Source organism: Lethenteron reissneri, chromosome 60 (genome assembly GCF_015708825.2).
Source record: "Lethenteron reissneri isolate LAM-NWPU_2019-01 chromosome 60, ASM1570882v1, whole genome shotgun sequence".
NCBI classification, from domain to species: domain Eukaryota; kingdom Metazoa; phylum Chordata; class Hyperoartia; order Petromyzontiformes; family Petromyzontidae; genus Lethenteron; species Lethenteron reissneri.
The window spans coordinates 6,532,053-6,558,337 of NC_083838.1; the positions used below are offsets into that span (position 1 = coordinate 6,532,053).

Below are 26,285 nucleotides of genomic sequence, written 5' to 3' on the forward strand. Positions count from 1 at the left end.
CAAGTTAAGGCGTGGAGAACTTTATTGCTTGAGCACCGCGTGAAAAAAGCATTGCGGCGTGTGCAACAGCGCGAGAAGGTTTCACGACAGAGAGAGAGAGAGACACGCACGGCCAAAGGAAGCCTCGTTACAAAAGAGAGTAGCCACTTGCGGTGCAATCAACACAGAGAGGTCAGCCCGCAAGCATCACCTGTGTACCCCCCAGGGACTTGAACCCTCTCACCGCCGGCAGGCGGCAAATAGGCACGTGACTCGAGTGGAGGGTATATCCTGGATGCGGTGTGCCGGGCGTCGTAGATGCGTTCCCACTCGCCGATCCGGAGAGACCCGGCTCGAAGTTCAGCCCCGAATTAAAGTGGAACCTCGCGAAGGAAATGTTTTTGTCCGTGCAAGAAAAGCGCACGAGACTGATATTCGAAGGCAGCCTGGAAAAGGCAAGTGTTCGGTCGTAGGCCACGTGCGGCGTTTCACTTACGTGGGGGACGGGGAGGGGGGGAGGTGGGGGGGCAAGCCATAGCAGTTGCCTCGTTCCCACGTGACGAGGCGGTGGGGGCGGCTCGCGGTGTGATTCTCTGCACAGGGGCCTAGGGCTCCGCAGCTCGGCGTCGGCACGAAACATCAACTACGCTCGCGGCCACGGCAAACGCTTCCCCCAAAACCCGTTTGCTCGCGATGTCGTCATCCTTATTGCTGTAGTAAACAGAGCGGGGCGCACGAGCCAAGATGGGCAAGAGGGGGGCGGTAGCTGCCGTGGTTAGCGCCCTGCGCTCGCGATCCAGAGGTCGTCAGTTTTCGATGCCGGCTCCTGACCCCCCCCCCCACCCCCTCCCGCCAGTTGAAACGGTGACCAAGATTCCCAAATCCCACCGGGCCTCCGTCTGCCCCACCGGGCGGCCACGGCGGGGTCGATCGGCAGGTGGCGTGTGCTGGTGGGGGTCAAGCGTGGGCGCTCGCACCTCGACCGACCGCGTCCGGTGGAACGCCGTCGACTACCGTCGGGGCGAGCCAGCGACACGCCTTTGTCTATTGGGCCACGCCGTGCCGATGGGACTCGGCTAGAGTCAAAACCCCAACCGGAGGGGGGGGGGGGGGGGGGAGGGTGGTTGTGACATCTTCGACAGATTGATGCCGCTGGAAAACGTTCGTCAAGACGTCCCTGAAGGATGCTGTCAGGCCCGAGATGTTATTGTTTATCCTGTGGCGGTTCACCGGCGCTGTCGCTCTAACCCTGTTTAGCTTGCGCGGGGGTTCGAGGAGTGGGGGGGGCGTGCGTGCGTGTAAACAGGAAGTCACCCTAACAAGAGGTCAACACACCCCCACCGACCCCCGACCCCTCCCCCCACACCCCACCGCCACCGCTCCCCCTGAGGAGCGACTGCCGCCGGCACTTGAGAGGTGGAGGAGGAAGCGTCGCCGTTCTCTCCTTTTTAATTTCCAACGGAGGCGAGAGCTCAACGGCATCCGGTTTCTTCTCGGCGGAGCGGTCGAGACGCTCGGCACCGGCTCACTTCGGCCTCGCGCCTTAAATGGCGTTTCGTTGCGGGCGTCCAAACGTCTCGACAAGCGTCCGCCGCTCTCTCGCGAAGGGCGAGCGAGACGGAGAGAGGGAGGGAGAGGGAGGGAGAGCGAAACGACAGCCGCTTGCTCTCTCCGCGATTTCGTCGTTCTCTAAACAAGCCGGTGAGGTGAGGAGGGGGGCCAGGCAAACCAACGGACCCCGGCACAACGCTTCCACGTGAACCGGCCGGAATCGGGAGTTTCGGTCGGGGGGGGGGGGGAGGGACGGGACACCGTGCGTCCGCCGCTACTTGACGAGCTTGGGCAGCGTGGACGTGGGCACGGCGATGTCGGCGAACACCGGCCGGTACCCGACGGGGACCTGCCGGGAGCTCTGCGCCAGCGTCTCCACCACCGTCTGTCTCATCTCGCGCGTCGCGTCGCCGCGCAGCGCCAGCAGCACCAAGATGTGCTCCTCCCTGGCACCCACAAAAGACAAAGATCCCCCGTACAGGCTTAACAGGCTGTTGGGGCAAGCGCTGTTAGTGAGCAGCACCTGTGAAGGCCGCCACGGCACACGAGGGGGTGGGTGGCCAGCACCACGCCCGGCCGCCTTTGTCTCCCCGGTGGTGACAAAATCACAGCCATTGTTTGTTGACAAACATTGGTTGTGCGTGTTCATTGGGGACGTGTCTTCCCGATGTTTCTGATTAACCAGAGACATCTGAGACGGGCGACCAGATATTAAAGATTTGGACGACGCCACTGAGAATGTTTTCGTGTCGGATGTTTATCTGCGAGCCGGAAGTGACGTCATTCACTCGCGCGGATTTCTCGACAAAAGTTGCGTCGACGGGTGATGTCGCTGTCGTTAGCGCGACCACATTTCGCGCGTGGCACGTAACCCGTAAAAATTACCCGAAAGTCTGAAACACAAGATCCAAAATCGTCGTTAGCAATCATCACAAAATTGCCAAACGTGAAACCAAATTCGTAGTCGGAACGTTTCAAGTTCAAATCCCGGTCGAGGATCACTCGGCCCACCATCTCAAGTCCAAGTTGGTTATCTTCTACATTATCTTGCCACCCCCCGCCACCACGAGAATGTGGAATTTCCATCACTGTGCTCAAAATCCGTCACGAACATGAGCACAAAGCCCCTCTTTGCTTGGGCAGGGGTGACACAGACTTAGCCAAGCGTTAAATCACCCTGCGAGCGTCCGACCTCATCCGATGATTTTGGAAGCTAAGCAGGAATAATTGAGCCTCGCTTAGTGATGGGAAGGAAGACCGACCGACTAACCGACTCACCGGATGTCGGGAAAGTTGTTGGCGAGACCCGTGACCTCCAGGCAGACCAAGGACGAGTCCTTGAGCTTGAGGACCTCGGCCAGCGCCGGGATGACATCCGTGGGCTTCTCGCCCTCCTCCGAGCCCTGCGGGGAAACTCGCGCTGAAACCCATCGCCGTTGTCCGTACGCGGTGCCAAGTCAACAAGGCCGGTGCTAACCCTGGTTGGTGCAACCATAAACCGGCATCCCAACATCATCAACAGCAAGCCGATGCGCGCATCTCCCTTGATGAATGGAAGGCAGGAGCAAGAGTGGCCATGCAACCGAAACTACGGACCATATTGCAAACCCATCGCTCCCCCCCCCGCCCCTCTTTCCTGCCAAACAGAAGCTGCTTGGTTATGCGGTGGCAGGGCCTGTGGAGGAGGTTCGTGAAGGAGGACCTCCGACAACAACGGAGGGCAGAGGAGTGATGCTCGCAGCAAGGAGCGCCGGGGAGGATACAACGCAGTGGGCTGGCGCGGTGGAGAGCGCAGGTGGTGCGCGCATCAGCCCAATCATCTCAGAGTCAGTCAAGCCAAGGCACCTGGGTATGTCCCGTGACCTCCTGTCAACGCGCCGATGTAATCTCGGGGCCACCTACGAGTTTGAGGAAGAGCTGCTTGATCTGCGTCGCCTCGCGGCTCATCCTCTCGGCCGCCTCCTTGCGCTCCTCGTAGCTCTTGAAGGAGACGCGCTTCTGCATGAGCGCCTTCACGTACTCGCTCACCACCCACAGGTGGGCCTGCGTCGTCATCTCCTGCAGCGCAGACAAACACCCACCCCACCCCCACCCCCGCCGCATGGACTTTACAGACTGTTGGGGCAAGTGCTGTTAGCGAGCAGCACCTATGAATATTCTTAGGTTTTTTCTCGGTAAAGTCACGTAGGTAAAACATTAAAATTAACAAAAGTAAAATAAAATAAAAATCACGACGTTTCGGAGGCAACACAAGCTTCCGTCTTCAGGTGGAACCGTCACAGCCACGGCAGCTGTATCAAGTAAATGAGAGATTGCAGGAGCTACCACTCCGTTTATATAATGGTTGGAGAGGGGGGAAGGGCCAAGTACAGCACACTTTTTATTCATATGGTAGCACCTATGAAGGCCGGCACGGCACACGAGGTACTCATCTGAGGCTGTGTCGACATCGGGGAACTAATATACGCACATACTCACACGCTAACACACTTAAACACATGCACCGTGTGTGCATACACAGGCAGACATATATACACATACACACACAAAATGCACATACCAACATGTGTGGACGTATGCTTATAGACGTGACACACGTAAGCACCCCAAATGCAGTCACCACCACACAGACGAAGGCTTAGCAAAGCTTTCATAATTAGTTTTATACATGCATGTATACTGAACTTCTTTCGCACCGTACGTAGCCAACCGTGATAATTGGAGGTGCGGGGGAAGGACCACAAACTAAACACAAAACATTTCTAAAGAAACGTGTCAGATCTACATTTAAAAGTGCATAGCTCCAGTGGCTTCTGCTGACGGACACACTGACATACGGATGGACGGAGGCACGCACGGACGGACGGACATATGGGCGGACGGACGCACGGACGGACGGACATACGGATGCACGGACGGACGCACGGACGGTGGGACATATGGACGGACGGAGGCACGCACGGACTGACGAACATACAGACGGACGGACGTCGCGAGAGCGTCGCCGTGGCCGCGAACCTTGTTGTACGGCCTCTTGATCTTGGAGAAGTCGTTGAAGTAGTCGTCCACCGTCACGCAGATGGTGTCCATCGCGTTGGAGTCCGTGAGCCACTTGCGGGTGAGCAGCTCCTGCAGGTGAGGCTGCGGCGAGGTGGGGGCGCGGGTGAGCGGGTCAGCGGGTGAGCGGGTGAGCGGTGAGCGGGTGAGCGGGTGAGCGGGTGAGCGGTGAGCGGTGAGCGGGTGAGCGGTGAGCGGTGAGCGGGTGAGCGGGTGAGCGGGTGAGCGGGTGAGTGGTGAGCGGGTGAGCGAGTGAGCGGGTGAGCGGTGAGCGGGTGAGCGGTGAGCGGTGAGCGGGTGAGCGGGTGAGCGGGTGAGCGGGTGAGCGAGCGAATGAGCGTCACTGGCGAAGTTGTACGATGTGGGTGTGTTTGTTTCCGCGGGACCGCGAGCAAAATGCAGCGTTGTCGCGTACGTATGTATTGTCAACTTCTTTTGCACCGTACGTAGCCAAACGTGCTAATCGTGGGTGCGATTAGCACGTTCGCGGCGGTAAAACATAGATGCGGAGATAAGTGAAGAAGATGCAGTCTGTTTTAGGGGGTGAGCATCAAGACAAAGATGCCCCGTGCAACCTTTTAAAGACTTTCGTTGCAAGTTCTGTTAGCGAGCAGCCATAAAGACCAGAAAGGCACACGGGGGGGGTGGGGTTTGGATAGCACCACGCCCGGTCGCCTTCGTCTCCCCAGTGCCGATGTGTGTTACACACCGCACCAGGTACTTATTCGTGGCCGAGTCGACCTACGGGAGGCCCAGAACCGGCTCAGATATTCGTCAGCGATGTTGGCCGTGAGCGGGTATCAAACTCGGGCGGCCGGGTTACTAAGTGCGGTGCGCTACCCGCTACGCGGGATGAGTACACACACACGCGCACGCACACACACGCACGCACACACACACACGCACGCACATACACACACGGACACACGCACGCACACACACACACGCACGCACACACACACACACGCGCACGCACACACACATGCGCACACGCGCACGCACACACACAACAACGGGCAACATTGACGCACAAATCCAAATCTTGCAGCGCGTACGGAAGCCAAAGCTTCTCGCTCTGCGTAGGCTGCCCACCCCTATCCATGTCCCTCCTGACACACAATGGCAGCGTGTGATGATTTTGAGCACCCATTGTTGCCTGCTAATCTTGACTAAACAATGCACACGCATCAAGATCAATTCGTTACTTTCCACATTAGCGAGCCGCCCTCCTCCTCCTCCTCGCCTCGGCGTCTTCCAAAAGGAGGGATTTTTTTTCCCGGAGCCAGACCAGCGCGCCATCCGGTCTGTCCCGGCCTTCGCCGCGCGGCCATCGGGGTTCAAGCCCCCGGCGCGTCGCCGATGTTTGCGAAATAAAATAAATTAGCAACATATTCGTCGGGAGAGGCGACACCTCTGGACAATGCAACGGAGGAGTGCGTACGCCCTGGGCCGATGAATGAGGGCGGACTGGAGAACTAAATAAAGATTCAAGATGACATTTTTCCCGTCGCCTGATTGGACGCTACCCGTACTGTAATTTATGATTACCGGCTCTTATCGCAGTTTGTCTGAATTCTATCGACAGAATTTCCTCGTGGGAACGCGGTAGAAGAGTTCTTTGAAAGGTGACGCGTTGGTCCAGAATGCGTTCAGCCAAAACAATTTCCCCGCGAGGAACAACGCGACGGTAAGTTTGGCAGGTTTGGCGAGCTATGGTGTGCGCTCACGCGGTGAGATGGCGGCACAAAGAACTGAGTTTAGGGCACGCCACCGTGTATCGTATCATTTATACCCAGAATCCTCACACCGCTCAGTCGCGCAGCTCAGGAAAGTCGTCACCAGAGGTCGCAAACGGGTTTTGATTCCTTACCCGTACCCATACCCGACCGCACCAGGGTCGCAAACGGGTACCCGTACCCTACCCGATACCCGGCTACCCGTACCCGGCCGGGTATCGGGTAGGGTACGGGTATCGGGTACCCGATAGCGACCTCTGAGATGAAGCCATGTTGCAGGCGCGGGTGGGTTGATTCTAGGAACTTGAATTGTGAGAAGAGACAAGACGTTGGGAAATGAGTGACAAACGGTTACTCACCAGTGACTCACGGCCTACCTGTACCCGTACCCGGCCGCACCAGGGTCGCAAACGGGTACCCGTACCCGGCCGGGTACGGGTAGCCGTGTATCGGGTAGGGTACGGGTATCGGGTACCCGGTTGCGACCTCTGGTAGTCATCGCGCTCTTAACTGCCGTGGCGTCACCGCCGCCGCCGCCGCCGCCGCCACCCGCCCCACCGCGTCGTCCACGCTCCGTGACCTCACAAGCCGCGTGAAGGTCGCTGGGGTCGCCCTCACCTCCAGGTCGAGGAAGACCTCCTTGAGCAGCAGGTGGCAGCCCTCGCGTGCGATGCGGTCCAGTTCGGGGCTCATGTCGGGCGACGAGGAGGAGGAGGAGCCTCCCCCCGACACTTCGTCGTCGTCGTCGTCGTACTTGGTGTACTTGCGCTTGAGGCTCGCGATCGAGTCCCTGCCCCAGTCACCGCCGCAAACAGGGACACGCACGCCGCCACACGCCACGTTAGGGTTACGGGCGATGGTGAGCGTTAGGGGTGAGCGTCAGTGGTGAGCGTCAGTGGTGAGCGTCAGGGGTGAGCGTCAGGGGTGAGCGTTAGGGGATGAGCGTCAGGGGTGAGCGTCAGGGGTGAGCGTCAGTGTTGGGCGCCAGGGGTGAGCGTCAGGGGGTGAGTGTCAGTGGTGAGCATTAGGGGGTGAGCGTCAGTGGTGAGCGTCAGGGGTGAGCGTCGCGTCAGGGGTGAGCGTCAGGGTTGAGCATCAGGGGTGAGCGTCAGGGGGTGAGCGTCAGGGGGTGAGTTTCAGTGGTGAGCATTAGGGGATGAGCGTCAGTGGTAAGCGACGCGTCAGGGGTGAGCATCAGGGGTGAGCGTCAGGGGTGAGCGTCAGGGGTGAGCGTCAGGGGTGAGCGTCAGGGGTGAGCGTCAGGTGTAAGCATCAGGGTTGAGCGTCAGGGGTGAGCGCCAGGGGTGAGCATCAGGTGTAAGCGTTAGGGGTGAGCGTTAGGAACAAAGTTATGGGCACTGTGTCATGTGTATTCTTCGTAGAATCGACTGTCGACTGCGTCTTCACGAGATCACGATTCATGCATCACAACCGCCAAGGGGCGGAGGATGATTGATTCGTAGACTTTGTGCTTAATGGATTCACGTTACCCAAAATTGCTGAAATGTTACCGAAGTGATTTTTGAATCGAATTGCAACTCTGAACAGTGACAGTTGATCACATTCCCCCCACCCTCCCCCCCCCCCCCGTTGGAAGTGGTGGTGAGAGAGAGGAGGGGGGGGGAAACAGGTGAATCATTTCACCACCCCTAGCGTTTTGAACGCAAAATATCTTCTCAGTCGTTCTGATGACGACGACGATGACGATCTACAACGATGTTCGTGATGACGACGACGATGACGGCGATGACAACCATAGCAAGATGAGCGTCCACTCTGCAGCCAGACCCAGCCGGGGTCAAGGGATACGGCGAGAGCGACGCCGTTGGCCGATGTTATTTCCGCGATTGCGTTACGATGACGAAAATTCGTTACGGATCGGACGATGACGTTTCGCGCAAGCGGCCGGTACGCGGAGGCCACGGCTCGGCCCTAATGCTGCGCGCGTGTCCGGCAGTCGAAACTGGAAGCACAATCGGATCGTTAGAAACTTGGCATCGAGTAGAACACGTGCATGCATGCGCGCAGACCTAGGCCAGACGCATTCCTTTCCAATCCCCCAAGAGGGTTAAGTGCAAGCGGCTAGGCTCGCTTCGGCACGGCCGTTTTTGTCTGGAACAAAATACACATCCGTTAAAAGTTAAAGATTTGGCGGCGGTGGTGGTGGCGGTGGTGGTGGTGAGGGTTGGGGGGGGGGGGAGCGGAGCTCACTTGAACGTCTGGCAGTTGTTGACGAGGGCGATCATGTAGTGCACGAAGAAGGGAGGCTTGTTCCTGTCCTTCAGGTGCTCTTCTCTGTACCCCAAAATCGCATCGCGGTACCTGGACACGGGTAACGGAGGGGAGATGGGGGGAGAGGTCCCCCGATATACGTCGCCTCGATATACGTGAGCAACCCGACGTGAATTTTCTCCCGCGCACGCGTCGTTACGCCGCTTGCGAGCCCGAGCTCGGCTTTGTTTTCATTGTTTCTCACGGGAGAAATCGCCCCCCCATCTTGCGTCGCGCAGGACACGGTCATGCTCTTAAGCTTCCTACCCCCGCCACCCCCTCCCACCATTCCCCATTATGCTTAACGGGGTAAAGGAATTCTCCGTTACGCGTCGTTTTGCTATAAGTTGCAACTTTCCGGTCCCTAACCCCGACGTATATTGGGGAACCCCCTGTACACCCACGTCACACCCACGTCACACCCACGTCATTCACACCGTCACACCCACGCCACACCCACGTCACACCCACGTCACACCCACGCCACACCCACATCATACCCACGTCACACCCACGTCATACCCACGTCACACCCACGTCATTCACACCGTCACACCCACATCATACCCACGTCACACCCACGACACACCCACGTCACACCCACATCATACCCACGTCACACCCACGTCATTCACACCGTCACACCCACGCCACACCCACGTCACACCCACGTCACACCCACGCCACACCCACATCATACCCACGTCACACCCACGTCATACCCACGTCACACCCACGTCATTCACACCGTCACACCCACGTCACACCCACGTCACACCCACGTCATTCACACCGTCACACCCACATCATACCCACGTCACACCCACGACACACCCACGTCACACCCACATCATACCCACGTCACACCCACGTCATTCACACCGTCACACCCACGCCACACCCACGTCACACCCACGCCACACCCACATCATACCCACGTTACACCCACGCCACACCCACATCATACCCACGTCACACCCACGACACACCCACGTCACACCCACGTCATTCACACCGTCACACCCACGTCACACCCACGTCATTCACACCGTCACACCCACATCATACCAACGTCACACCCACGTCACACCCACGCCACACCCACATCATACCCACGTTACACCCACGCCACACCCACATCATACCCACGTCATACCCACGACACACCCACGTCACACCCACGTCATTCACACCGTCACACCCACGTCACACCCACGTCACACCCACGTCATTCACACCGTCACACCCACATCATACCCACGTCACACCCACGACACACCCACGTCACACCCACATCATACCCACGTCACACCCACGTCATTCACACCGTCACACCCACATCATACCCACGTCACACCCACGTCACACCGTCACACCCACTCCACACCCACGTCACACCCACGTCACACCCACGTCACACCCACACCCCCGCCAGCGATCAGCCTCACCGCGAGCCAATACTTCGCGATACATCAACAAAAACGTACGATAGTTTAGCACACCACGTCTTCGCGCCAGCCATCGCTCTTGTAGCAGCAGGGCTATCGGAAAGCAATGGGCGCCCACGTTCCACGCAGCCTGCCGTCTGATGGAGTTTCAGCAGCAGGGTACGACGATGTTGCCGTTGCCGTGCGTCAGACCTATCGCGATAAATTTTTTCCGCGGGGAAATTTTCAAATCTTGGCAAGTTTGGACAGTGACGCCGGCGTGCGTGCGCTCTCTTCTCTATTCCAAACGACGTCACGGGATTTCCAACGTCCGCTGCCTCGAGGGGGCACTTATCGTGATAATTTTATTGTTTTATTTTTATTATTTTTTATTTTTATTATTATGTTTTATTTTGATTATTATTATTATTTTTTTTTTCCCTTCTTTGTGACTTTACCGAAAGGGGCACTTATTGTCGAGGGCCTTTTTCTATTTCTTGAACCCGAGGTTCTGGTTCGGAGCATAGCGCGCTAACCACTGCACCACCGCTCCCCACATGATCAGGTCACATGATCAGGGCACACGCAACGCACACGCGCCCTTGTGCGCGCCCTGCGACGGATCTCTCCTGCGCTATCGAGTCCCCGCTCGTCTCCCCCTTCTCTGTGAGTAACCAGGAGGAGGGGACGGGGTGGGAGGGGAGTGGAGGGGGGGAAACCAAACAACGGCGCGGGGAGGGCAGAGCCGGGCGCTCCATTGTGTAGGGCAGTCACCGTCGCAGGAAGGTGTTCATTTCCTGGAGGCACAGCTGCAGGACCTTGATTTTGAGGTCCTCGTTGATCTGCGTGGCCACCTGCAAGTTCTGCTCCATCATCTGGGAACAGTAATGTCGGCGGCGGATCATCCCGGATTACCGGTAAGCCCGACTCGCAGAGAGATAAGTAAAAAAAATTAACCCGTAAAATAAAGTTTTTCACTATAAATCCTTTATATGCGTGGCGGCTAGAGTCCTCTCGTCCTCTGGCTTGAGATGGCTGCCACCTATGGGTCAGATGAATGGCTGGCACCATTAAGCAATTGGTAATTAAATATAAAAAAAATTTTCCTAAAAAGTGTAAAATTTTGGAAAAATTTTTTCACGAAAATACATTGTCACGCACAACGAGTCTGTGTGCAAAATGTCAGCTCGATTGGATCACGGGAAGTGGGTTAAAAAACGAACCGAAAGATTTGCACGGTCGTAAGCGCGCAAGTAAGCAAGCAAGTCAACTTAATATAAAGGATTTTTAAAATATGCAAAAGGCAAAGATCCCCCCCGTGTCGCCTTCAACGGGAACGATAATGCGAGTGCTGTTAGCGAGTGGCACCTATGAAGGCCGGCATGTCTCCCCAGTGGAGATGTTTTTAGATACTGTACCAGGTACTCATGTAAGGGTGAGTTCTACCGAGGTGAGCCCCAGAACCGGGTAAGATATTTGCCACTGTTATTGGTCAGGAGCGGGAATTCGCGCAGTGCGCTTACCACTACAGACACGGATTGCTAATCAACTGCTCAACCTCTGACTCAAGTGGTCACGTGACCCGCAAACATGGCAGCAAGCAAACCTATCACTTGTGGTCTCGTGAAAATATATAAAAAGCCAGACACAAGGGAAAAAACAGTGAAACCAACGAAATTCACAAGCCAATTGTGAAATGCACAATCCAGCGCTGTGGGCTGTAGCTGCACAGTACAGTACAGTACCAAACAGGGACTAGTTCGCGCGTAGTTTTCTGCGCAGCGTGGAAACGCAACATTGCTTTGCACGCTGTCCACATTTTTTAGCTTTGAGAGTGCGATTTTAAAAATTTTCCCAAAATTATTTTTCATCGTTCAGGCATTTCTCGGCGTAAAACACTTTGTTTCGTGCCGGACGCAGACACTTGTCCGCGTTACTTAGAGGGCACCCTGTATTCGCGGTGGGCGTGCCATCCGTAGACAACGATCCGCCGTAGAACTTTAACCGACTGTTGGGGCAAGTGCTGTCACTGTGAGGCACGCATGAAGGCCTGCACAGCATACGAACGAACTGGATGGCTAGCACCACGCCCGGCTGTCTCCGTCTCCCCGATGCCGATGTTTGTTTACACTGCGGGCCAGGTGGAAGCTTCCCGGCAAGTGGAGCGAAACCATGGGGACGTCGTGACGAACGACCAAGATCAGAACATTTACTTGCACTGGAGGAGTCCGATGAGCTAACGAAGCTCTCTTTTTCACAGACAAACGCGGTACGACCCAACGACTCGCCGGGAGAAGCCCCGTGACTTAGTAGTCCCAACGCCGCTGAAAGGAGGCACCTGGAAAACGATGGAGGGCAGCGTCGTCTGGAAGAACCCGTCGTGGTCGGCCTCGGGCTCCTGTTCCTTGGACCAGTCTTTCGAGTCGGTCTCCAATGCCTTCCTGAGCCACCCAACGATGTTCGACTGCAGGGCAGGGAGGAAGTGGAGAGAGGGAGTCGAGGGAGGGATGACAGAGAGGGCAACAGAACAAGATAAGAATGTAACTGTAGATAGAGCGGCCTCCTCCTCGACGAGGGAGTGCAACCCCAACGGGTGTAATCCCAAGGGCATGTGAGTATGAGAGTGCAATCCAAAAGACATGTGAGCACGCAAGTGCAATGCAAATTCTAGATTTGAAGCTTTCGTGACTGCAAGGATTCATACTCTTAGGTTTTTTTTCGGTAAAGTCACGTGGGTGAAAAATAAAATTAATAAAAGTAATGATAGAAATAAGATAATAAATCACGACGTTTCGGAGGCAACACAAGTCTCCGTCATCAGGTGGGACCGTCACAGCTAGATTTACTGTATCAAGTGAGGCAAAAAATTCCAAGATACAAGTTCTTAAATACAAGTTGAGCGGGGGGCAGGAGGGGGGGAGGAGCTTATCTGAGTGTGGTAGCCAATGAATGGAACGTATTGGGGGGGGGGCGGGGCTAAAAAAGAACAACAGGTGCACATGCTAAGGGTGCACATGCTAAGGGTGCACATGCTAAGGGTGCACATGCTAAGGGTGCACATGCTAAGGGTGCACATGCTAAGGGTGCACATGCTAAAGGTACACATGCTAAAGGTGCACATGCTAAGGGTGCACATGCTAAGGGTGCACATGCTAGAAGAGAACGACAATGCACATGTTGTTTTACCCAGTGTTGGTGACAACCCAAATACAAAAAAAATTAACCCGTAAAACAAAGTTTTTCACTATAAATCCTTTATATGCGTGGCATCGGTTTTATTTTATTATTCATTTCTGTTTTTCTTGAGTAAGAGTTTAATTTTTATCACTTTGGTGTTTTAAATTAAATCTGAAATTTTTTTTTTCCTAAAAAGTGGAAAATTTAGGAAAAAAATTTTCACGAAAATAAATTGTCACGCACAACGAGTCTGTGTGCAAAATGTCAGCTCGATTGGATCACGGGAAGTGGGTTAAAAAACGACCGAAAGATTTGCACGGTCGTAAGCGCGCAAGCAAGCAAGCAAGTGAACTTAATATAAAGGATTTAAAAAGGAGAGTACTGTTAAACGCTGGGGATGTTAACACTTGGTGAAGTAGAATACTACCTGTCAAATAAGATGGTCCAAAAATGTGTAGTTAAATATTTTTTGCATGGTTAATAACATCTTTCCAATGATTACTCAGTTTGTACCCATCATCACGGTTGAAATTATGTCTGTGTTTGTATATCTGGATGGCTTTGTGTACAAACCTTTGATGGTAGCCAGAGGGTTTGCAGGGCACCTTGGTCTCGGAAAAAAACAATATCATGAGAGCCCACAGCGTTGTAGCAATGATCGGCAACGGCGGAAGACTCAATTTTGCCGTGTTTCAATTTGCATTGCAACGGACATGTGAGCATGAGAGATCTAAGAGAGAGGCATAGAGAGAGAGACAGAGAGTCGAAATAACAGCTGACATATGCAGGTTGGATGGAAACATCACAGTCAGTTAAGACTTTACCTGGTTAATAACATCCTTCCAATGATTGCTCAGTTTGTTCCCATCCTCTCGGTTGAAGTTGTGTCTGTGTTTATACATCTGGATGGCTTCATGAACAAATCTCTGAAGGTAGCCGGGAGGAAACGAAACGACCGCGTCCGTGAACACAAGGCGGATCTGAAACACGGTAGGACCAATACCTCTGCCGTTGCCGATCATTGCTTTAACGCTGTGAGCTCACGTGAAATTGATTTTTCCAAGACGGAGGTACTCTGCAAACCTACCGGCTACCTTCAGAGATTTGTTCATGAAGCCATCCAGATATGAATTTAAAAATCTCCAGGCATGTATAGCGGAACTTCGGACATCATTCCAGCTCAGCCGGAGCTAAGCTGGCGATGAAAATGTATATACGCCTATGCAGAGGCCTCTGTCAATCCACTGCTGGATGAGCGCCTCCCCATGCCGGGTGGGTCATGGTGGGGTATTTCACCATACTTCACCACGCCGGTCACTGCAGGATGGTGAAGGCGGCAGGCATAGGTATGGGAATACAGACAAACAGTGTGACAATGAACCTACCTCATTGGAACCTCCTTTGCCAGTAGCAAAATATGATCATTGTTTTTTTACCCTTTTATCTGGCAACAAAATCGACACCTTGTTGCGCCTTTTGGCGTCATCTGGTCCAACACCATGTGAGACTAGGCTCTAAGAAAAGCTGTCTCGGGTGTGAACCAATCAACTTCAAGGACAGTGCATACATTTTCAGAGTTGTGTTTTTTGTTTGCATTCCGACTGCAGGTATTGTGCTCAATGCAAACATGACTCCTTGTAAAAAAAGGTGTCCGTTTTGTTGCCTGATAAAAGGGTAATAAAAAAAAATTATCAATGAACCTACCCGTTTAATCACAGACAGCTGCCGGGATTCAAGAGCCGAATGGCTCACAGGGCTATACCTAATAAATGAACTTGAACTTGATTCGAACCCCGGATCTCAGCGGCGGCGCCAACTCAGCGCTCCGACCTCCGGGGCGAACCGGCCGCCTCAACGTGAGGTTCACCCCCACCAAGGCGAGAGTCAAAAGTTCACACCTTCATGGTGGTGATGTACTTGCTCAGCAGCTGGTTGATTATGTCGTTGGAGAGCAAGGGACCGAGGGCCTTCAAGTCCACGTCCTCAGCCAGGTCAGGGTGAGCCATGAGCTCCTCACTGTCGGTCACAGTGATGACACGGGCACAAGACAAAGATCCCCCCGTATAGCCTTAACAGACTGTAGGGGCAAGTGCTGTTAGCGAGCACCTATGAAGGCCGGAACGGTACACGAGGGGGTGGGTGGCCAGCACCACGCCCGACCGCCTTTGTCTCCCCAGTGGCGATGTTCACACACCGCACCAGGTACTCATTTAAGGCTGAGTCGACCTAGGGGAGGCCCAGGACCGGTTCAGATAATCGTCACTGGTGTTAGCCGTGAGCGGGAATCGAACCCGGGTCGCCAGGTTCATAGCGCAGCACGCTAACCACTACACTACCGCTCTCCACGGGCACACGCACACGCACACACACATAAGTGGATGCACACACACAGGTGTTGGTATGGCTTGCACTGCTCAACATTCCCACCCGGCATCTTACCGGGGGTGGGGGGATTGTAACGATGCATCCATTCATAAATTTAAATCGATTTCTATGCTCAGGATGCATGCATTGCATTGTGCGTGTGATAATCGATTATTTTAGATGCGTGCTTAACGCGGTGCGTTAACCACCGCGCCACTGCTCCTCTACATGGACATGTTATTCATCGTCAATAACTACCACCATCATCGTCATCGTCAGCCCTGACTAGCCACCACTACCGGGTGAAGGCGTCTCCCCCAAACCGTCGCCATCTCTCCCAGCGGTTAGCGTGCTGCGCTACGAAACTGGTGACATCAGTTCGATTCCCACTCACGGCCAATAACAGCAGCGAATATTTAAAATGGTCCTGGGTCCTCTACAAAGTCGAATCAGCCTCAAGTGAGTTCCTGGTGCGGCGTGTAACCAACAGCACTGGGGACACAGGCGGGCGGGCGTGATTCTGGCCACCCATCCGTCGCGATGTACGGTGCAAGACTTCACAGGTGCTCGCTAACAGCACCTGCCCCAACAGGCTATTATATAGCGGACCTTTGTCGTTGTTTACCCTTGCGTCCAGTGTAGGTGTGTGTGCGTATCCGTGCTCAACATCAACCTATGTTTCCGTTCCACATCTTTCACGTGGTTCTACATTTTTCACGTGGCGCTCAAGCGCACTTAGCCTGGCACGAGCGCCGTGGTGACGTCACCGCCACCGAGTGGCGAATGGTGGTTGTTGTGCGTCACCTGGGATAGGTGTTGAGCACCCAGGTGAGGAGAGACACGATTTCGTTCCCCTCCAGCTCGTCCGACACCATCTCTTGTAGGTGTGTGGACAGCGCGCTGTGGTACAGCCTCAGGTACAAGTTGAACACCTGCCAGCGTCACACAATTCACGTCACGGTTAATCCTCGAGTAAGCCAGAGTTTGCAGTTAAGCCACAAAGGCAAGGGTGCCTCCATTGATCATTATCTTCGCTTGTATACCCAGGAAAGCCTCGCCGAGTCTCAACACTCTCTTGCAGGCGGGCCCTGCCAAGTTTGCAAGGTGGCGGGCGATGTTGCCATGTGTTGCGTTTAGTTTGTTGTTCATCCACCCGTACCTCTGATTTGCACGGCTGGCTATGTAGGGTGCGAAAGTTCAACATACGTACGCGCACAACAGCTACAAGGTCATTTTTTGTTTTCTTTGTAGCGTTGGGAGGAAGCTGGAGCACCTGGAGGAAAGCCATGCAGAACGGGGGAGAGTAGAACACACAAACTACACACAGAGGAGGGAGTTCCCGCGTCGGGAATCGAACCCAGGTCACTTCTTGCCGTGAAGGCACGAGTGTTACCGCTGCCACCCAAACAAACGAACCGCACAAACACTGCGCTGTGTCAAGGGGTGGTTATTCGGTCGGGGTAGACGCGCGACGATTGGGCATGTATGTAGGTTGAACGTTTTTCGCACCGTACGTAGCCAACCTTGTTAATCGGTGGTGTGGGGGAAAGACAACAAGCTACACACAAAAAGCAGTTCTAAAACAATGAGTTTTCAATCTAGATGATGTAAAAGTTCATAGCTCCAGTGGCTTCCTAATATCAGAAGGAAGAGCATTCCAGATGGCCTGCAGAAGCGCATCTCGAAGCGCGTAATGCGGTGGCCGTGTTTGTTCGATGGCCAGCCAAATCTTCTTGGTTCTTTCGGTAAAGTCACGTAGAAGGGAAATAATAAAGACGCTGTCTTTCCGACAGACCTGGTTCTTCACCTGAGGATGGCTGCTTGCGTTGTGGCCGAAACGTCGTGAGAATTATTTTATTACGTTTTATTTTTATTATTTTATTATTTCCCTTCTACGTGACTTTACCGAAAGAACCAAGAAGATGAATCCCTGCAGTCACGAAAGCTTTAAATAGAATTATTTTATTATGTTTCATTTTTATTATTTTATTATTTCCCTTCTACGTGACTTTACCGAAAGAACCAAGAAGATGAATCCCTGCAGGCACGAAAGCTTTAAATCGAAAAGGCCAGCCAAATGTTCCAATGATCAGCCATCCTGGGGCGTTCCTCCCCGAGTTCTCAGCCGGTTCAACAAAATCAACACGAAACCCAAATCGTTGTTTCAACCCGGGCTGGGGCGTGCGTGCGTGCGTGCGTGCGCGCGGGGTCAAAGGTGGGCGCGGGCGGCACCTCGTAGCTGGGCGGAAAGCAGCAGGCGAGCATGTGGCGTGCCACGGTCAGGTCCTCCAGCACGTACTGCCGCGAGATCTCCAGGTGGCGCACCAGCCACATGCGGTCAGAGCCGCGCTCGTCCGGCTGGTTGGCCTCGATGCGCGTGCGCGCCGTGCTCTCCATCACGTCCATGCACTTCTTCCTCCACGCCTGGCGAGATTGGATGGCGATGACGACGACATGTTTGTGTGTGCGTGTGCAACGAGGGAGAGAGGTCAGGATTCTGTAACGCTTTCCAACGTGCACGTGTGTGTGTGTTTGTGCACACGCGTCTCCTCAAACATTTTTAATTTGCGATTAAACAAGTGTGGCGCTGCATGGGGCTCGGTGACATCATCAACATAATTAGCCAAATCACAGTGGGCGTGGCTTGTAATGGGTTTCCTGCCTTTGGGAGGCAGGATGTTGAATAACTACAATTTTTTTTTATTTAGCCGATTAAGCAACTTAACTTATCCGTCCAGCTAGATCATGAAGAAACCTTGAAGAGTGAGCAGCAGCTAACGGCAGAACCAGCGAGCGTGTCAATAAAAGGGCACGGTTGAATCCGCAATCCGGATAATCTTCCCGCGAAATAACGCCGAGTCAACCGCTAAACACGCTCCATTACCTTGGGCCGCCCCGGAGGCAGGAAGCTGGACTGCTTCTCCCTGTCGAGGGCGCGCTGATCCAGCTTCTCTTCGCGCTCGATGATGCGCAGCACCGACACCAGCAAGGAGGGGTCTCTGCTCGCCGAGTGTCGGTTACAGAGCGAGAGGGTACAGAAGCCGCGATAAGTGGAGTCGTTCTCGTAGCTCCTCACCTAAAGTTCACTAATTGTTCCCTAGCTCTTAATCTCCCCCTCATAACCACCACCACCACCACCGTTACTGTTCTCTCTTCACAGTCTCATGACATGGCTATCACTCAATCCCCATTCATTCAATTCATTCATCACCATTTACTGTCATTTGCTTTCATCGAATTCACGCATTACAGATTTGCCCATTGCTTCCTCTCGTCCGTTTCATTCACGCCATCTCCACCATTACATTCACACAGGTTGTACCGTTGTTAATTCTGCGTAAAGCACCCTGATTAAGGCGCTATATAAATTGATATAATAAATACCATCTTCTTGGTTCTTTCGGTAAAGTCACATAGAAGGGAAATTATAAAATAATAAAAATAAAACATGCTAAAATAACAACGCAAGCAGCCGTCCTCAGGTGAAGACCAGGTCTGTCACAAGACCAGGTCTGTCACCTGATTATTTATGTTTTATTTTTATTATTTTATTATTTCCCTTCTACGTGACTTTACCGAAAGAACCAAGAAGATGAATCCCTGCAGTCACGAAAGCTTTAAATCGAAATAATAAATACCCTGCAGAGGCGCTCTCAGACAGGGATCCCCAACCCCCGGGCCACACAGCAGCAAGAGGTGAGAGCGGTGAGTCCGCACGCGGAACCCGCCCCCATTGTTTTATTATTCACCACTTCCGTCCGTGCCTCTGTTCCGCACTGCGCACTTGTCTCAGCCACACAGTTTTGTTAAGCCCACAAGCTCTAACCCCTAGCCAGAATGAGTAAAAAACAAACGTCGCCGGAGAGCTGCTTTGAAAAGGGGGAAAGACCCAATGATGAACACCCCCCCTCCCCACCGGTCCTTGAAAAAATTGTCTTCCACGAAACCAGTCCCTGGTGCCAAAAAGGTTGGGGACCGCTGCTCTAAGAGTCAGAACCAAACAGTGGCGGATACAAGTAGCTGCAAGAGCGTCCCAATGACTCAATTGGGATTATACGAATGAACCTCAACCCCATACTCTTAGTTCTTTCGGTAAAGTCACGTAGGTAAAAAAATGAAATATTAATAAAAATAAAACAATAAAATCACGACGTTTCGGAGGCAACACAAGTCTCCGTCATCAGGTGGGACCGTCACAGCCAGATTTGCTGCATCAAGTGAGGGAGGGATTCAAGATGCAAGCCCTTGCCTCACTTGATGCAGCAAATCTGGCTGTGACGGTCCCACCTGATGACGGAGACTTGTGTTGCCTTCGAAACGTCGTGATTTAATTGTTTTATTTTTATTAATATTAATTTCATTTTTTACCTACGTGACTTTACCGAAAGAACTAAGAGTATGATTCCTTGCAGTCACGAAAGCTTCAAATCTAGAACCTCAACCCCAACACCAAAAACTTGGCAGGACCCTCCAGAAAAAAAAGTTGTCTTGAGACTCACCGAGGCTTTTCTGGATGAACAAGCTTTACGTATGTATGTGTGTATGCTGAACTTATTTCGCACCGTACGTAGCCAACCGTGCTTATCGGAGAAAATAATAATCATCAGAAAACACCATTGGAACCTCATTTGCCAGTAAAAAATATGATAATTGTTTTTTTACCCTTTTATCTGGCAACAAAACTGACACATTTTTTACAAGGAGTCATGTTTGAATAGACCACAATACCTGCAGTCATAATACAAACAAAAAACACAACTCTGAGAATGTATGCACTGTCCTTGAAGTTGATTGGTCCACACCCGAGACAGCTTTCCTTAGAGCCTAGTCTCACATGGTGTTGGACCAGATGACGCCAACACCATGTGAGACTAAGCTCTAAGGAAAGCTGTCTCGGGTGTGGACCAATCAACTTCAAGGACAGTGCATACATTATCAGAGTTATGTTTTTTGTTTGCATTCCGACTGCAGGTATTGTGGTCAATGTAAACATGACTCCTTGTAAAAAAGGTGTCAGTTTTGTTGCCAGATAAAAGGGTAAAAAAACAATTATCATCATCAGAAAAGATTGGGGGGGAGGGGGGAAATGCCAGCAATGACGAGTAAGAGGCTGTACCTGCGTACGGTGGACAGCGCCCTCTCCAGCACGAGCCAAAGCTGCTTGGCAAGGGCGTGCGACAGCTCGCTGGTGGCGGAGAAGTAGGCCTTGATGAGGCTCATGTCGGCCGTGTTGCGCGGGTCCATGCGGTACTGCTCGTAGAGGAGTTCGTCGCGCGAGCTCTCCAGCTCCATCAGCGCCGTGTGTGCCTCCAGCAGCTGGCCCTGCTCGATCAGCGAGTGCGTGTTGCGCACAATCTCTGGCACTGAGACGGGCACGGGGGGTTACAACGTGCGCGCGTCAACAAAAGCCGCAAAGATCTCCTCCTCGTATGAGCCGTCGACAGACCGTCGGGTGCAAGCGCTGCTAACAAGCTGCGATGAAAGCCGGCGACAGCGCACGACGGGGTGGGCGGTCAGCGCTACGCCCGGCCGCCTTTGCCTCCCCAATGTTCACACACCGCACCAGGCTGAGTCGACCTAGGGGAGGCCCTGAGCTGGTTCAGACATCCGCCACTGTGAGTGGGAATTGCACGCAGGGCGCTCGGGTTAACTCATTAACCTGTATTTTTAAATAAACCCATCAAGACATTTTAAGTACAAAGAATATTTTTTAAGAATATTATAAAACTTTTAAATGTAACATATCCAGATTGGATTTAACAGTTTATTTACAACATGTTCAATATGGCTATGTAAATAATATGAATTGCACTTACAACAAATATTATAGGGTATTCAATTTGTACCTGAGGCTTTCTCAAGATTTCTTTCTCTACCATCCCTAATCCTAATATTTAATATCATTGCTATCCCTAGTAATAGCTGTTGAATGAGCCTATTTGAATTTCTATCCTAAAGATATGGCCCTTTTCTGCATACTGCAGAACAGAAATAACGATTCATCTTCTTAAGTTCTTTCGGTAAAGTCACTTCTTGGTTTTTTCGGTAAAGTCACGAAAGAACCAAGAAGATGAATCCCTGCAGTCACGAAAGCTTTAAATAGAAATAACGATTGTAGAAAAACCTTTCTCAGAACCCTGCTTGCCACAACAAAACGATGGGGGAGCGAGGGGGAGGGGTCCCCGACGCACCTGCTGCTACCGCCGCTACCGCCACTCACCCGAGAAGATGTTCTTAAGGTTCTCGACCGCGGCCGCCAGCTGGCTGTGCTGCACCACGGCGTCCTTGACGTCGCGCAGGCCCTCGATGGCGGCGATGCTGCTCTGCCAGTCGCGGCCGACGTCGGCAAGCGACCCGCGCACCTCGCACGAGTCGCTCAGCGCCGTGTGCAGCTGCGACAGCCCCGTGCGCACACCATCCAGCTGCGACTGGATCGCCGCCTGCGCCGGGCGGGTATAGCGGACGCCGAACACTATTACCCATTTCCCGTCGGCACATCCATCCAAGCCGGATCAGCGGAGGCCATCACGGTATAGGTGGTTTTTCTGTTGGCTTTTTGCTGTGTTAAGCCAGAACCAAACGGGGATATGCAGGCCTCACAAGACAATGGAATCGAGCTCAGGGCCAAGCAGGGCCAGGCAGGGGTGGGGGCTAATGACATGCCGATTGCATGTGACGTCAGTCACTACACTACGAGAACACGCCAATGCGTCATCTACATGCATCACGGCGAATTGGGATCTACGGATGAAACGCGCCTTACAAATGTAAATCATAATTATTATTTATTATCTCAACACATTAATCGAATGTGACGTCAGCACAATGTTTGGACACTGACTCATCGTTAATCGCGCGTGACGTCAATCGCATGGGCCTGTTGTGCAATGGAAAAAACGATCCGGGATGTTGAAAGTCCTAGTCGGCCCTTTTAAGACGTACTTTCGATTCGTTCTTCACGTAACCCAAGGGTGGCTCGATCACGGCTCATGATGATGATCAAGATTCGGGCCTCGGAAAGGAAAAGGTTCTACCCCTCCCTGCATGTACAGCGCCCGCACCTTGAGGCGGGCCTCCACGGACGCCTTCTTGCGTGCCTCTCTCCGCCGGTACTGCTCCGCCTTGTCCAGCTGGTCGGGCCGCTGCAGCATGCTGGCGACGCGCTGCACCGCCGTCTCCATCGCCTCGCGATCCGTCCTCTCCATCTCCGCTTTGCCGATCCCGCCTACCGTCGCTGAAAACGCAACGGAACGGACCACAGTCGACGATGCCGACCAAGACGTTGGCCAGCTCACTTTCGCGCGTAACGTTCTATTTGATCTTCTTAGTTCTTTCGGTAAAGTCACGTAGAAGGGAAGTAATAAAATAATAAAAATAAAACATAATAAAATATTTATTTTTATTAAAATAAAATAGAAATTTCGATTTAAAGCTTTCGTGATTGCAGGGATTCATCTTCTTGGTTCTTTCGGTAAAGTCACGTAGAAGGGAAGTAATAAATAATTATAAAAATAAAACATAATAAAATATTTTTTTAAATTATTTTATTACTTCCCTTCTACGTGACTTTACCGAAAGAACCAAGAAGATGAATCCCTGCAGTCACGAAAGCTTTAAATCGAAATTTCTATTTTATTTCGCACAGCACGCTGTTTTAAAATTACGAGCTGCTCCTCACTCGTTGAGGGTCAGTGACGTGCTGCCCATGTGACCGAAAGAACACGTCAGCAAGTTCAACTGTTACATTATACTGGTAGGAACCTCCTGGTTACACAGCCCACAGGGGATTATTGTGTCCGGCCGTCGTGCAGGGAGGGGGCTGGTGGGGAGGGAGGGGCTGGGTGGGGAGGGGAGGGTGGAGAGGGGGCTGGGTGGGGAGGGGCTGGGAGGGTCTGAGGTGGGGAGGGGCTGGTCACCCCGTGGTGCCCTTATAAAACTCAAACGTTTAACCTACTCACGCCGGCTTGTGCCCGTCCTCACATCGGGCATATTGCGGAATACACCACGCCGCCGTTGACCCTGGCCATTGACCGAGCAACCCGACGTTTCCTACCAGCTCCCTCCGCAGGAATGTGTTAAAGCTAATTCTCGGGCTGTATCATCCACCTTATTCTAGGTGGGTAAACAATAACGGTCATTGTTTAGCCGATTATGCAAAACATGAAGTGACATCACCTTGCAGTACTGTATTGCATTTATAGTCTTAAGCAATGGTCAAAAGTGTCAACAAATAATGATGATTCCCCCGGTCAGCCGTGTCAAGTGATCCACTTAAGACCAAAAGGACTTAACTTCAATGTTTATGGTTAAAACATCAAAGTGGATTTCTGTGCAAACGAAAATGACATAAAAAATGAAACAAAAGCCTACGCGTTATTAAAACTGAAAATGAAATTCATATCCCGTTTGCAGCCCTTAAGCACAGTGGTGGAAATTCCACGTTACTTTGGCCGCAGTCGATCCAACCTTGGCACAACCACTGTTGACATACGATAAAGTAAAGATGACATGTACTGTTGAATGCCTTTCATAATGTGTTCCATTTAACATTAAAATGTGTAATATTATGTTTAGCAGATACACCATGTGCTCACAAAAGTGCGTAGCCCGCAATTCACACTGATATCTTCAACTCTGCAAAAATTACCCCAAAAAAAATATCATGCAACAAGTTAGAACCACACTTGAGCATCAACGCAGCAGTCGTAACGTAACACTTTAACGCTTTAGAAAAACAAACACTGACCGCCTACAATTCGATTTAAAGCTTTCGTGACTACAGGGATTCATATTCTTGGTTCTTTCGGTAAAATCACGTAGAAGGGAAATAATGTAAAGAAAAATTACTTTTATTTTATTATTTCCCTTCTACGTGACTTTACCGAAAGAACCAAGAATATACTGATCGCCTAACTTAAAATTGTAACCGCGATCGTTAACCCACCGCGGCCTACACGTTCCACGTACCCTGCGCTCTTTCCTGAGCGCCCGCGGGGAAAAGTGGCCCCGACCCCCGGGTGACAGAACCAGCAGAGGCGGCGTATCTCGCCGGGGTTGAGAAACTCACGAATTGAGATGCCACATTGAGACACTTTAAACTGCTACATGTTCATGTTTTCATTTTATCCAGGTTGTATGGCCCCACCGAGCTGCCTATATAGTAGAGCTGAACGATTAATCGATTTCAAATCGATATATAAAATAATTATTTTTTATAAAATAATTATTTTTATTATTTCTACGTGACTTTACCGAAGGTAAATAATAAAAATACTTCTTTTATTATTTCCCTTCTACGTGACTTTACCGAAAGAACCAAGAATATACTGGCCTGCCTAACTTAAAATTGTAACCGCGATCTTTAAACCAACGCGGCCTACACGTTCCACGTACCCTGCGCTCTTTCCTGAGCGCCCGCGGGGAAAAGTGGCCCCGACCCCGGGTGACAGAACCAGCAGAGGCGGCGTATCTCGCCGGGGTTGAGAAACTCACGAATTGAGATGCCACGTTGAGACACTTTAAACAACTACATGTTCATGTTTTCATTTTAACCAGGTTTCACGACCCCACCGAGCTGCCTATATAGTAGGGCTGAACGATTAATCGATTTAAAATCGATATATAAAATAATTATTTTTATTATTTCTACGTGACTTTACCGAAGGTAAATAATACAAATACTTCTTTTATTATTTCCCTTCTACGTGACTTTACCGAAAGAACCAAAAATATACTGACTGCCTAACTTAAAATTGTAACCGCGATCGTTAACCCACGCGGGCCTACACGTTCCACGTACCCTGCGCTCTTTCCTGAGCGCCCGCGGGGAAAAGGTGGGCCCGACCCCGGGTGGACAGAACCAGCAGAGGTGGCGTATCTCGCCGGGGTTGAGAACTCACGAATTGAAACCACGTTGAGACACTTTAAACACTACATGTTCATGTTTTCATTTTATCCAGGTTGCATGGCCCCACCGAGCTTGCCTATATAGTAGGGCTGATCGATTAATCGATTTCAAATCGAAATTTGAAACAATGCGATTAGCAAATCGAAAAAGCTGGCGATTTTTGCGATTTGAAAAGTCATATTTCTTATTGGAATTGTTTGATTTTCTATTATTTTTATAACTTAATGTATTTAACTTAACAATTGTTCTGTTTGCTTGTTCTATTTCAATTTTTTTTTTATAATGAATATATTTTAAGTTATCATCCTTGCATTAGAATATATAGAGCAAGTTCATATTTTGATGGTATCATGTGGTAATGCTCTATCACATGTTTAAATCGATTACACAGTGAATATATAATTAAGCTTGAATCGCAAATCAAATCACAATATCTGTCAGAAAAATCGCAATTAGATATTTTCCACGAATCGTGGGCTTATAATCATAATCTTGTAGAAATGTATAGCAGCCAAATATTCTAAACAAGGTAGCTTTTCATCACCGAGAAATACACAGCTGCCAAAAATACTCTAAACTAGGTGCTTTTCATCACGGAGGAAATTTACAGCAGCCAAATATTCTAAACGCGTGATGTTGATTCTAAATGTGGAGGAAACAAACGGGAGGTCCCTGAGAATACATCCACGCGACCACCACGTGGAGAGAGACACGCAAACTCCAAATATACAGCAGTGGTCAGTGTCGTGGATCGAACCCACGACCTCCTGTACACCAGGCGAGGTAGTTAACATCTCCTAGCCACCGTGATGATGA

At 51.7% G+C, this 26,285-nt stretch overlaps 1 protein-coding gene across 1 annotated transcript; it reads right to left on the reverse strand.

Annotated features, from left to right (window-relative positions):
* Positions 1-22,821, reverse strand: LOC133357899 (exocyst complex component 3-like). Its single transcript, XM_061576071.1, has 15 exons — positions 22,624-22,821; positions 21,783-22,002; positions 20,679-20,925; positions 18,447-18,561; positions 17,795-17,986; positions 16,367-16,494; positions 15,097-15,214; positions 12,360-12,485; positions 10,796-10,896; positions 8,535-8,645; positions 6,942-7,113; positions 4,549-4,671; positions 3,433-3,588; positions 2,809-2,933; positions 1-1,976 (listed from the first exon to the last, which is right to left on the reverse strand). The coding sequence occupies exons 1-15, from the start codon at positions 22,765-22,767 to the stop codon at positions 1,805-1,807; spliced, it is 2,250 nt and encodes a 749-aa protein (XP_061432055.1). The 5' UTR covers positions 22,768-22,821; the 3' UTR covers positions 1-1,804.
* Positions 22,822-26,285: the final 3,464 nt, after the last annotated feature.

Coding starts and splice junctions, on each gene's coding strand:
- LOC133357899 (XM_061576071.1), bottom strand. CDS start 22,767: ATGGAGAGGACGGATCGCGAGGCGATGGAGACGGCGGTGCAGCGCGTC. Junction 18,562..20,678: donor GCGCTGTCCACCGTACGCAG/GTACAGCCTCTT, acceptor CTCGGCGAGCAG/AGACCCCTCCTTGCTGGTGT. Junction 4,672..6,941: donor AGGTCTTCCTCGACCTGGAG/GTGAGGGCGACC, acceptor ACCTCGCCGCAG/CCTCACCTGCAGGAGCTGCT.